The 12,552-nt window shown below is 38.2% G+C and overlaps 2 protein-coding genes across 2 annotated transcripts; one reads left to right on the forward strand and one right to left on the reverse strand.

The window, feature by feature from the left end:
• Window positions 1–4,150: 4,150 nt before the first annotated feature.
• On the forward strand, window positions 4,151–5,937 carry LOC131432150 (uncharacterized). Its single transcript, XM_058598261.1, has one exon. The coding sequence runs from the start codon at window positions 4,241–4,243 to the stop codon at window positions 5,369–5,371; it is 1,131 nt and encodes a 376-aa protein (XP_058454244.1). The 5' UTR covers window positions 4,151–4,240; the 3' UTR covers window positions 5,372–5,937.
• A 3,412-nt stretch (window positions 5,938–9,349) lies between these two features.
• LOC131427174 (2-phosphoxylose phosphatase 1) lies at window positions 9,350–12,323 on the reverse strand. The gene is made up of 2 exons (XM_058590142.1): window positions 12,135–12,323; window positions 9,350–12,069 (listed from the first exon to the last, which is right to left on the reverse strand). The coding sequence occupies exons 1-2, from the start codon at window positions 12,226–12,228 to the stop codon at window positions 10,418–10,420; spliced, it is 1,746 nt and encodes a 581-aa protein (XP_058446125.1). The 5' UTR covers window positions 12,229–12,323; the 3' UTR covers window positions 9,350–10,417.
• Window positions 12,324–12,552: the final 229 nt, after the last annotated feature.

A 12,552-nucleotide genomic window follows, 5' to 3' on the forward strand; every position in this document is an offset into this window, starting at 1 on the left:
CATGACATTATTTCAATTATCGTCGTTTTAAACGGCAAATTGAGGTTTAATTCACTCATTACCCTGTAATGTCCAAAGTGCAAATCGTATCGAAATTCAATCTTAACGTGTGACAATCGATTGAGATGTCGAAGTAAGTTCCAGTTTAGAGTTTTTCGTCATTATTGATGGTACTTCCAGAGCCGGTATTCAGGAACTAGCGTAACCCAAAATGATTCACATGGCCATAAATTAATACGCTAAACAATTTACATCCATATCGTTATGAATTTTACAAACTCATCATCCTGCAATTCCAAAATAGGATAAAATTCACCAATTCATCATTTTTGCGATTTTTTTCCAGAATTATCGTTCAACAAAATAAATTCAAATGTTTTGCATGAGAAAAAGCATCATTCAAACAACATTTTGTAAATATTTCGCGGAAAAATATTGAGAAATAAGTCGGTGAAGAGGTATTTTTGAGAACGCTTCTTAAAAATCACGATTTGGGGTGTCCACTGTATCTCAGCGCAGATTAATCAGAAGTGAACAAATGAACGCAGCATAATTAGAGTAGAAGTTTTTCTAGACCCCAACGTTTCTGTTTGATTTTTTAATTTTTTTTTAAATTTTTGGTGGTTGTTCAAAGTGAAAACTACGATTTTTCACGAAAAAATCCACCATTTTGTAGCTGTTAAACCTCTCCAAAGTAACAAACAACGAAAAGGAAAACGTTGGAGTCTGGTTTTTTATATGTAGAAAGTGTGTGCAAAATTTGAAAAAAAAATGGTGCAATAGTTTTTGAATAACGATGGAAACGGACTTTCAAATTCTGCTTCGAGGGAAACGCGTTTAAAGGTTTTTGTCTATAAAATAAATAGAAACAATTAATTACTCCAGGGAGCCCGTAGGGTCTAACATTTTTAAAAAATCTTTTTTTTTTCTTTTATAGTTTATTATAACGAAACATTTCAAGAATATTTTGTCAAGTTTTGAGGTCAATCGAAGTAGAAATCTTGGGCCTGTGCGCCGAGCTCTTGCTTCTTCGTAGAATGAGATAGCCATAGATAAAGGTCAATAACTTCCAGAATATCGTCCCAATAGTCTTGAAAATTTCACATAAAATTCTTCAAAAGTTTTACTATAAGAAAATATAATATAAATAAAAATATAAATATAAATGATTTTCCAAAAGTGTTCGACCCTACCCGCCTCTTAATTTGAATTTTTGTTTTTGAAGATCGATTTGGCCTTTATGAGAAAATGATTGAGCTTTGAGAAACGATTCGATACAGGAACCGAAATTCGAAAATCGGTGTAGCTGAAATCAGTTAAATTCATCTGAGAAGTGTGAATTGAACATCTTTGAGAAATTATAGTGCGAAATAAATTTTTGGGTACCTTTCGAATCGAAAACTGAATACCGCTTAAACTGAAATAAATTTATTTGGTAATCGACTATCCAAATCTGCCAATCCGATATACCTGATTAATTTATGTGAAATGGACGTTTTTATACTAATCAGCCTGTATCTCCTAAACCGGAAAAAGTAAGATGTTTTATTGGATTTTGAGACCTCCCATTCGAATCATAGATGGTTCTTAGATTTCATTTGAATCTTACATCGGTTAAGCCATCTACGAGAAAAATGAGTTGCATTATTTTAATTTCGTTTCAAAATCAAAAGTCGGATCCAAGCGTAATTCAGGAACCTTGTTTGGGAGTATATTACATTTCATATGAATCTGAGTTTGTAGAAAACGGTTTAGCCATCTCCGAGAAAATTGAGTGAAATTATTTGTCACACACACATTTGCTGATCTCGACGAACTTCCAGCATTTATAACTGTAAGTAGTTTAAATCAAAATAATTATGGAATTACTTTCAACTTGAAAATGCTGCCATCATCTAGTTTATATGTCATACTTGAACGATTATGTTGCCAAAAACGAACCGTGCTAAAATCGGTCCGAGGCAAAATGCCATGAAAAAAGGTGCTGTACACAGTCTTTTTGGTACTTAGGAACAATTGTATGTAACAGTATAAAAATCGATTTTTTCAATCTACGGCTTGTTGGATAGCTATTACCATACAGAATTTAAGTCTAAAAACATATTCAGTTTTCAATGTCAGTTGTGACAGATATTGTCAAAAAACTGAATATTTTGACATAAAACTTCGTATAACTCAAAAAGTAAACATCCGATCTCAAAACCATTCAATAGCGTTCAGGGTGACGGGAAGACCTTTCATTTGCAACTAGTTTGATCAAAATCGGTCCAGCCATCTCTGAGATCTCAACCTCTTTGTTGACAACACACATAACAGATCGGCTGAAAAGTTCGTATCGTTTCTATGAGAGGGCGCCACTAGAATTAAATCCATACCATTTTCAGTTAGTACCAACCTTCGAAAGATACGTGTATAAATTTGACAGCTGTCTGATTATTAGTTTGTGAGATATTGCATTTTGAGTGAAGCTACTTTTGTTATTGTGAAAAAAATGGAAAAAAGGGATTTTCTTGTGTTGATGAAACACTACTTTTTGATGAAAAAAAGTGCCGCCGATACCAAAAAATGGCTTGATGAGTGTTATCCAGACTCTGCACCGGGCGAAGCAACAATTCGTAAGTGGTTTGAAAAATTTCGTACTGGTCATATGAGCACCGAAGACGATGAACGCAGTGGACGTCCAAAAGAGGCTGTTACCGATGAAAACGTGAAAAAAATCCACAAAATGATTTTCAATGACCGTAAAGTGAAGTTGATCGAGATAGCTGACACCCTAAAGATATCAAAGGAACGTGTTGAACATATTATTCACGAATATTTGGATATGAGAAAGTTTTGTGCAAAATAGGTGCCGCGTGAGCTCACAATCGATCAAAAACAGCAACGAATTGATGATTCTGAGCAGTGTTTGGAGCTGTTATATCGAAATAAAACCGATTTTTTCCGTCGATATATAACAATGGACGAAACATGGCTCCATCACTTCACTCCGGAGTCCAATCAACAGTCAGCTGAGTGGACTGCACGCGGTGAACCGAACCCAAAGCGTGGAAAGACTCAACAATCGGCCGGTAAGGTTATGGCGTCTGTATTTTGGGATTCGCATGGTATAATTTTCATCGACTACCTTGAAAAGGGAAAAACCATCAACAGTGACTATTGTATAGCGTTATTAGAGCGTTTGAAGGACGAAATTTCAAAAAAACGGCCTCATTGTTTTGTTTCATCAAGACAATGCACCGTGTCACAAGTCGATGAAAACCATGCTGAAATTGAACGAATTGGGCTTCGAATTGCTCCCTCATCCACCGTATTCTCCAGATTGGGCCCCCAGTGACTTTTTGCTGTTCTCAAACCTCAAGAGAATGCTCGCTGGTAAAAAATTTAGAAGCAATGAAGAGGTAATCGCTGAAACTGAGGCCTATTTTGAGGCAAAGGACAAATCGTACTACAAAAATGGTATCGAAAAGTTGGAAGATCGCTATAATCGCTGTATATTTGAAAAAGACATATCTCGCCTGCAGACGATCGCAGACGAGTAATTCAACCACGGTATGAAAGCTCTTTTGAAGTAGTTTAATATGTAAGTAGTCTCATCTGCACCTTCCTGCGCCTTTTGATAATTGACAAGTTAGAATTTTAATAAAAAAACATGAAAAATTGCTCTGTTTCATTAAACTGAAATGATAGCAGAATAGTATGTTCCAGAAAGTTGTGTAGTTTTTAAAGATGAAAAACTTTGTATAACATGAAAAACTCATATAAATTGAAAATATATATGTTTTCTTACAATAACTGGTTTTAGACACCTTTTTCAGAAAATACATTATATCTTGAATTACACTCAAGTTACGGGAATAGCACCTTCAGCAAACTTATTTGAAATAACTTTCTGCACAACTTTGTCGAAGTGACTTAGCACCTATGTTGGCTCTGAGCTAAAATAAAATGTTTATCTCACTTTTAGGGGGATTAATCACATAAATAAAATTTGCCAAAAGATGGTGTCTATCATTCTGAGCAACTTTGCTGAAGATACTGTACCTCAAAAACCACGATCCTATGAGTTATCAATTAAGAGCGTGAAATTGCGCTTTTGAACCACTGTGCATTGCTAGTTTGCATTGGCGCAGCAGGCGCAGGTAGAGAACTTCATCGTCGAATACGCGCGATTTTTCAGTAAATTTGATCTTGGATCTCGAATACGAATATACTCGGAAAGCAGAAATAAACAGGAACGATGCCACCATCTTACTGTTCGGTCGCCGGATGTACAAATAGTCGAAGCCCTACGTGTAGTCTGTACTGCTTTCCCAAGGATGATGCTGTGTGCAAACAGTGGGTCGAGTTCTGCAATCGTCCCGAGCTGTGGAAGAAATACGACGAGAATGGCCCCGAGTACCTGTACAAGAGTTCTCGAATCTGCTCCGACCACTTTCAGCCGAACGACTTCAACAAACCATATCTTTTCAGTAAAGTTCAACCCTTTACTGAAAAGATATGGTTTGTTGAAGGTTCGGTGCCAACCCTCTACCCAGCCAGTAAAGAACCAAAGAATCGCTACAGTATTGGCGGCGGAATAGGTGGCCTCAGTGGTCTCGGAGCTGTTAGTGCTGCTGGTGGTGGTGGTGGTGGAAGCGGCAATAATTCGCCTCCCAACAGCAACAACAACAGCATCGACAGCGAGTCACTCATCACGCCAATGTCAGCGAAGCGACCGCTGTCGTCGCAGCCTTCAACGCAGCAGCCAGTTGCCAAGCAGCGAAGATCACTTCCTCCCGCCCTCAGTGCCAGTGCCACTACGAACAACAGTCATGCCACCGTGAGTGGCGCACTAGCCGGTCTGATTCAACGCCAACAGCTGAAAGAGCAGCAACGGAAAGCGTTCGCAGCTAATAACAACAACAACAACAGTACCAAGTTGGCAGCTGCTGCAGCACAGGAAAAGCTCGAAGATGAACGGGGGTACGGCATCAACTATGTGGACATGGACGGAGGAGATTCCACCGAGTACGACTCGGGCTTCCAGAATTCCGTGGAAAAGGAACTGGCGGCCTACAAACAGCTGCAGCAGATGAAGGCAGTGAAAGCAGCGGCCGCCGTCATTCCGGCATCGCTCAAATGCGAGTTGACCGTAACGCCGGCCGTTAGTCACCTGAATACCAGTAGTAGCGCCATCAATAACGGCACCAGCAGCAGTCACAACAACTCCAACAACACACTGAACGGTTCCATGAACTACAAGGAAAAGTACGAGCAAACCCTGAAGGAACTGTTTGCCTGTCGTAAGATTGTCAAGAACCAGAACAATGCCATCAAGCAGCTTCAGGGTGAGATCGACTTCCTAAATCAACTGTTGAAGGAGAAATGATGCTCTTCGGTCACGGCTGGCAGGGCCAGCAGCAATAACGGTGGTCTGGTGCCAATGGTTTTCTAGATTCTATCGTGAAGGAGTGCAGGAACCTTAGCTGAAAATAAGTTTCAAACTGTATTATAGTGTGTTTAGTTGGTGTAAATGATCGTCTTTCTGACCATAATCTTAGAAATTGGTTCAGTGCGCAGATTGATATTTTACTATCTGTCCTTTTTTTCTATCGTGCCAGTAAACAAAGTTTTATTGTAATAGGATTGAACTTCTTTGCTGTACGACACGCTAGAAGATTCACTAGATGTAGTTACCATTTTAGTACTTTGTAGTGTTCAAATTTTTGATTCAGGTGAATTTATTTACGGTTGAACTAGCATCGGTGCCAACAGTCAATTATTCGTTCACGAAAAGCTTGCAAAAAACATTCCAATAGTGAACAAACTGTCAGGCACTTGTCATCTCCCGGCACATATTTATAATAGATTCTTTTAGATTAGCATGATTGATCTTGTTTTTAACTTGTATTCTATGGATCCAATAAACCGCCTGCTGGAACAAACATGAAATCCCACCGCTGTCACCACAATGCAGAAACCGTACCGAGCGGAGCGGGTGGCAGAATGTGATATATTCAATTAAAACACGCGATCTCTTCGTATGTCACTTTATTCCGCTAATCACGATCTTCTTCGTATGTCACTTTATTCCGCTAATCTCGATCTTCTTTGTATGTCACTAATTCGCGCTAATCTCGATCTTCTGTGTATGTCACTAATTCGCGACCGACTTCAACCTACTACTAACTACTGTCAACAGGATGGCACCCGTGACTTTTGGCTTACTAATTAAAACTCGACTGCCTCCAAATTCCTTGTAAGAAGGCTTTTTATAAATCCTTTATTACTTATTCTTCGGATGAAGCCCGAAAGTTTTAGTACATTGCGGATGCAGAAGTTCATCCGACTTTCTTCCGAAGTCTTCTCTTGCGAGCTTTCGTTCGGTTGTTTTCACTAACTGTTCGGCCTAAACCCGAGACCATCGTGACCGTTACCGCGGTTGTCCGTGAAATTTCTTTGCTTCGGTGGTCCGTGAAATTTCTTTGCTTACGCAGGGCACCTCAATGTCGCGCAAACAAAAACATCTCAGCAACCCCGAGCGCATTCCAAGAGCGTGTAAACAAAAACTGCTGCGCCAATGCAAACTAGCAATGCAGCAAATTCGCTAAGGGCGCTGCAATCGAAAATTGTCAAACCTTTACCATCAGGCAGCACCCCTTACGCATGTCCGATTTAGCTCAAAATTTGCATGAAGACTTTTTTCGAGGTGTTTAAACTTTTGAGCACTAGAGCTTAACGAAAATATCCCAAAAGGTTGGCACCCTTATATATATATATATATATATATATATATATATATATATATATATATATATATATATATATATATATATATATATATATATATATATATATATATATATATATATATATATATATATATATATATATATATATAAGAACGGTAAAAATCAACGTGTTTTGTCGGTTACGTCACATATACCATCATATATCTGGAACCAAAATTTACAGCCATTTGATCTTCAAACTTGATCAATGGCATGACAGTAGCTTTCAAACGAGCCCAAGATTGTTAAAATTGGTTCAGCCATCGCTGAGAAAATTGAGCGCGTTCAAATACAACGCTTTTTGTCGGTTACGTCACTTATACAATCATATCTCCGGAACCAAAAGTCTCAGCCATTTGATCTTCGAACTTGATCAATGGTCCGACAGTAGCTTTCAAACGAGCCCAAGTTTGTTAAAATCGGTTCAGCCATCTCTGAGAAAATTAAGCGCGTACAAATACAACGCTTTTTGTCGGGTACGTCACTTATACAATCATATCTCCGGAACCAAAAGTCACAGCCATTTGATCTTCGAATTTGATCAATGGTCCGACAGTAGCTTTCAAACGAGCCTAAGTTTGTTAAAATCGGTTCAGCCGTCTCTGAGAAAATTGAGCGCGTTCAAATATCTTCTAAAAGTGCACACACACACATACACACACAGACATTTTCCGATCTCGTCGAACTGAGTCGAATGGTATATAACACTATGGGTCTCCGAGGCTCCGTTCGAAAGTCGGTTTTTCCAGCAATTCTAATACCTTTCTATAGAGAAAGGCAAAAAATGCTGTGTGACATCAAATTGAAATCTAGTTTTGCTTTCAGTGAAGCACATTGAAAACTTAAGATGATGTAGATTTTCTCGAAGTGACCGGTCACGAGCATAAGCTAAAAATAGAACAGCCAAAAAAGGTCCGGGATAGTATACATTTAGGCGATATTACTCGCAAGCAAGGAAAAAGATTTTATACAATCTCCACACTACCGCGGAGAGAATCCGGTTTCGAACTTAGGTGATTTGGAATGCAAACTTTTTGCGATTGCTATGGACTGTGTAAGTAGACGACTATGGACTATAGGGAGACTATAGGGAGACGGAAAATGTTTGGTTATATGACAAGCAGTGTTGTTTCACAAAGTTGTATACAGGTAGTTTCTGTCAATGCACACAGAATTAGTCCTGTGACTCAAAATTATGAAGATTTAGTGAGACGGTTTCTTTGGCAAAGTGTAAGTGTAGTTCCAAGATCTATTAGATGATTGATAAAATGCTTTTCATAGTATCTAGCGTTAGTGAGTATATGAAGTTCTAAGCATTTGTAACTAGGAATGAGAATTGTTTTGAAGAGTGTCTTCGACACAGTCTGTGCACTACTTAGGAATATACAAATTAAACATATATTTTCTTGGTGGTTCCTCTAAGCCAATGAAGTATTATTAAGAATTAGCTCTAGGTTCTGAAATCTGAGACATTCAATGTTCAATGTTCGAACTTCGTAAACAATTAATTTTTCCATACTGTTGGATATAAAGTTATGGGTATTTTCAGAACGGGTTCGACGAGTAGATTATTTTCGCCATCCAGGTCCCCGATCTCTGGACGCACTGAAAATAATGCTCTAAAAACTTTAGAATGAACTTCGCGATGATCGGATACTTAACGTATCTAGAAGGAAATCGATGACGTCAAATATATTTCTCATATCAAATTCTGAAATAAGCTTCTTCTACGGCAGCGAGATGGGAATGCTAAAGCCACTATTCAGGTTGACCAGTTTCACACAAACGTGGTACCGATGATCGCCAATTTATCTAATGCCTCCCAGACGTTTGGTTTGACACCAATATTCTCGTGGTTAAAAAGAAGGAGCATTATTTGCGTAAAAGCTGAAAAAATGTTGCAAAAAATCGTTTCTTCGCGGTTATAGTTGCGGTCAACTGCAGGATCTCGACAGAATGTCAAAGCATGTTTGTAAAAGGCAACATAGGATTGAAGGAATAATTCTTCCATTGAAACTTAACTTTGTATTTTTGTGTTGCCATTTGAAATTTGCTCAATTTCAATGGATTCACTAAGTTGTTGATTTTAATATTTTCATTTTTTGAGTTTCACAAAACTTTTGCCTTTAAATAGCAAAATGATAACATAATGTGATATTAATAGAAAACTTGATGAGTCGATATCATATTAGGATTTCAATCTGATGTTGCTATCATAATCAGATTTCAATTTGTTCTCATTTTGATGTTAGACTTTACTCGGGAAATCATTCATTTTCACCGTTACTCTCATGCATGAATGTGCGGTGCATCCTTTTCCATAGGCTTTTTCTCAACAAAACTATACACGGTTTGAAACTATTCTTGTCTTTTCTGTAAGAGTCCCGAGACTTTTTATTCCATGCTGAAGTCGATAATTCTGAAATGAAGCTTGCAGGTTTTTCTTGCTAATTTGGTAGCGTACCCCCGCATAAAAACAACTTCAGTGTAATATCACTCAGTTTTTTCGGAGGCAGATGGTCCGATTTTCACAAACTTAGATTCAAATAAATGATCTTATGGTCCAATAAACTACTATTAAATTTTATCCGCAACTGACTTCCGATTCTGGAATTACTAGATGATAAGTGTGGAAATACCGATTTTAGAGTGTGTTTTACAAATGACACTAGATAGAGTAGTAAACCAGTACTGTGAGTGATTCTTTTGTTAATTTTGTAAACGTAAGTCACATACAAGCATTCGCAAGTCATTTTCAATCATCAATTATGGAGACAAAACCGTCACAAATAATATGCCTCAATAAAATTTGCGAACAAATGAAAGATTTCAGTTTGTTTTCACTTTACATACATTTATTGGCCTCATCAGTATAACTACTAATAACAAATCCAGTGATATTTGTAAATATATTTAATATCTTTTATTCAGTATAAAAATGAAAATTGATATGTTGCGGTACTTTAGCCTGGAACAAATAAGCGATCAGTTCTAATTAGGCTTGTCCTGAAAGATTTGATAAGTATACTTAACTAAAACATCATGAGACCAAACATTGATTGGAAAGTACATTTAACGGAAAGTTTCAATCTTCATGAACAAGATATGATTTTAATTATTTTATGTTTCGTCTTCGACTCATCCGTACTACAGTGCTACAGCAGTTTATGTTGAAACACTGATATTACCATCTCGCGGTTCAACATAAACCGCTAAGCTAACATAAAGTGTTTTGTAAATAGCAGAAACTTGAGTCGAAGACAAAACGTAAAATAAGTAAAACCCCTAAATGAAGTTATCTTTTTTTGTTTAGTTATTTTGCTTCGTTTTAATATTTTATTCTAACCAATCATGGGTATGCAGACACACGTTTTGATCTAATTGCAAATGATTCGTTTTACCTACTGACTGATTGTATTTATATATTTTATCGTTGGTGCTGATCATTTGCAATTAGACAATTCGAATTACGAGCTCCAGCAAAATATGCATAATTTGGTTCAACTTAATACTTGTATTGCCCTTGGGTTTTTTTATCAATGTATTTTCAAAGAAGGAAGCGACTATAAAAAGTAAACTAAATGCTTCATTTTATCACAGATCAAAACTGATAGTGGAAAGTTAACAATTTGCTATTCCGAAAGTTAGAAATATCCGTCCTTCTGCGCTAAACAAGCGTCCTTAAAATTAGTTGCGTTTAACGGTAAAAAATAATCGTCGTGAAGGAACCGTATGATATTTTCGATAGGACAGAGGTTAGCTCTATCTCCTCGTATACCACGAGGAACACTCAGACTTTTGCCACCTTCGCATACACCAACCGTGTTAGTTACATCTTGGCCATTGTATAACAATCGGAAGTAATACTGAGTATCCTTATCACTTTTGTACACCTCAAAAATAATCCGTGAAGCGTACGAAATAAATGGTGTATCCGTGGATAAGCCAAGGGCAGCCATCAGAAATTCCATGCTTTTATCGTGACCAGAATAAAGTACAAATTTGACCTTATCACCTGAAATCATCTTAAGCATGTATCCAACGATATTACGTAAGAATCCGTAGGCTCTTAGCAGCCCTTGCTGACGCATTTTCAAATTTTTCCATTCGCGCAATCCTGACCATTGGGTATAGGACATCAGTGCTGCCACATGACTCTTCTCCACGCATCCTTCAATTTCCGGTTCTTGCTCCCCAGTGGGGTCTACGTCATCGGGTTCTTCAGTGTTTGTTTGACTCGGCTGGTTGAAAACAATGGAACTGTCATCCTGATCGATGTTTATTACATCTTGTGGATCTTGGGTGCTACTACTTGTACTCCTACTAGACTCATGTTGCTCTTTAACGTTCAAAGAAATTTTTCGACATGGCAGTGGAGCATCATGGCAGATATGTGCCAAAACGGCATCTCGAACTTCTAGTGGACTAGGCTGACCGACTGTGGGTTGAGTCTGAAGCAAAGTAGTTCCCATCCACTGTACGATAGCTCCTATCGCTGGATGGGTTCCCAAGGATAGTTTACTTTCCTTATCCAATTGTTTTTTGAGATTGTCTGCTTGAGGACAGGCACAATCAGCGAAGCAGAACGATAAACTATGACTTTCTTGAATTTGAAGGAATTGCCATTTCTCGGGTGGCACAACGCTGAACATCAAAGCCATAGCTGATTGGAATGTTCGTCGATAGCGAGTAGAGTAAATCACAATATCATCGGTATTATAAACAGTTGGAATGCTGGTTGTATCGGAAGAATTCAACGGAGTGGTCCTGGTTTGCACCGGAGATTTAGTGTACAACGATAACGGATTAACAAATGCTTGGCGAATAACGTCGCCAACCCGCAACAATTGAGCAATTCCTTTTTGTGTTAGCTGCCCCAATTGGCACGCTTTTGAACTGGACGGAAGCAAAGGGAATCCATGAAATGGACCAGATTTCATCCAATGACCTACCGCTGTGCTTGAACTACTGTTTGTAAGATAATTATAATATTTCGCTAGCACAGTATCACCTTCGTGGCTACAGTCAACCGAATCAATGCCACGAACGTGTGTCATTGGACCACGGTCACCATGGTGTATTACTAGCAGCACACCTTGCAAGGACCACCCATCAAGGGCACCTCCCTCTTCTCCTATTCCAATCCTCGGAAGATGGTTACACACGTCGTCGTTAATCTTTTTCGTACGAATCCGTTCTTGTTCTTCCAATAGCGATTGCTGTTTTTTATAAAGGAAATTTTTTGAACTCAAAACACTATTGCTATCCTCGATAGATCCTATGTATTTGTACATTCCTACAAATGACAGAAAATCAATGGAACATTAGCCCCGAGTTTAATTAGGCGAATCGTGACTTCACCTGCAATGAGTAGAAAAATCCAAATGCTTAATATAAAATAACAGTAGAGAGTGCGATGTTGCAATGAAAAACGAGCGATTTCCTTCAGCAACATCCTAACAATTTTCACAACAAACTTGATTCGGATGGTCACTGTCAAGGAAAACAGTTGCAATGTTTCTGACGTTTTCCTTGCACCCTACTGGGGGAGGAAAAATTCAACGAAACCACCAACAGCAAGCATGAATTTCAGTTCGCCTGCGCGCAATTCTTGTTTCCCGTGTTCGACAGCAGATGGCTACGGACTGTTTTCCAACTCATTCAGTTTGAAGCGTCGATAAATGTTGCAACATTTTTTCTAATTCGCCATATAATGTTGGAAGTATGTTCACTAACGAAGAAGGGGAAACATACAAACATTCCGCTTCAATAAATTATA

This window comes from Malaya genurostris, chromosome 2, assembly GCF_030247185.1.
Source record: "Malaya genurostris strain Urasoe2022 chromosome 2, Malgen_1.1, whole genome shotgun sequence".
In the NCBI taxonomy this organism is placed as follows: Eukaryota; Metazoa; Arthropoda; class Insecta; order Diptera; family Culicidae; genus Malaya; species Malaya genurostris.

Coding starts and splice junctions, on each gene's coding strand:
- LOC131432150 (XM_058598261.1), top strand. CDS start 4,241: ATGCCACCATCTTACTGTTCGGTCGCCGGATGTACAAATAGTCGAAGC.
- LOC131427174 (XM_058590142.1), bottom strand. CDS start 12,228: ATGTTGCTGAAGGAAATCGCTCGTTTTTCATTGCAACATCGCACTCTC. Junction 12,070..12,134: donor GATTTTTCTACTCATTGCAG/GTGAAGTCACGA, acceptor TGTCATTTGTAG/GAATGTACAAATACATAGGA.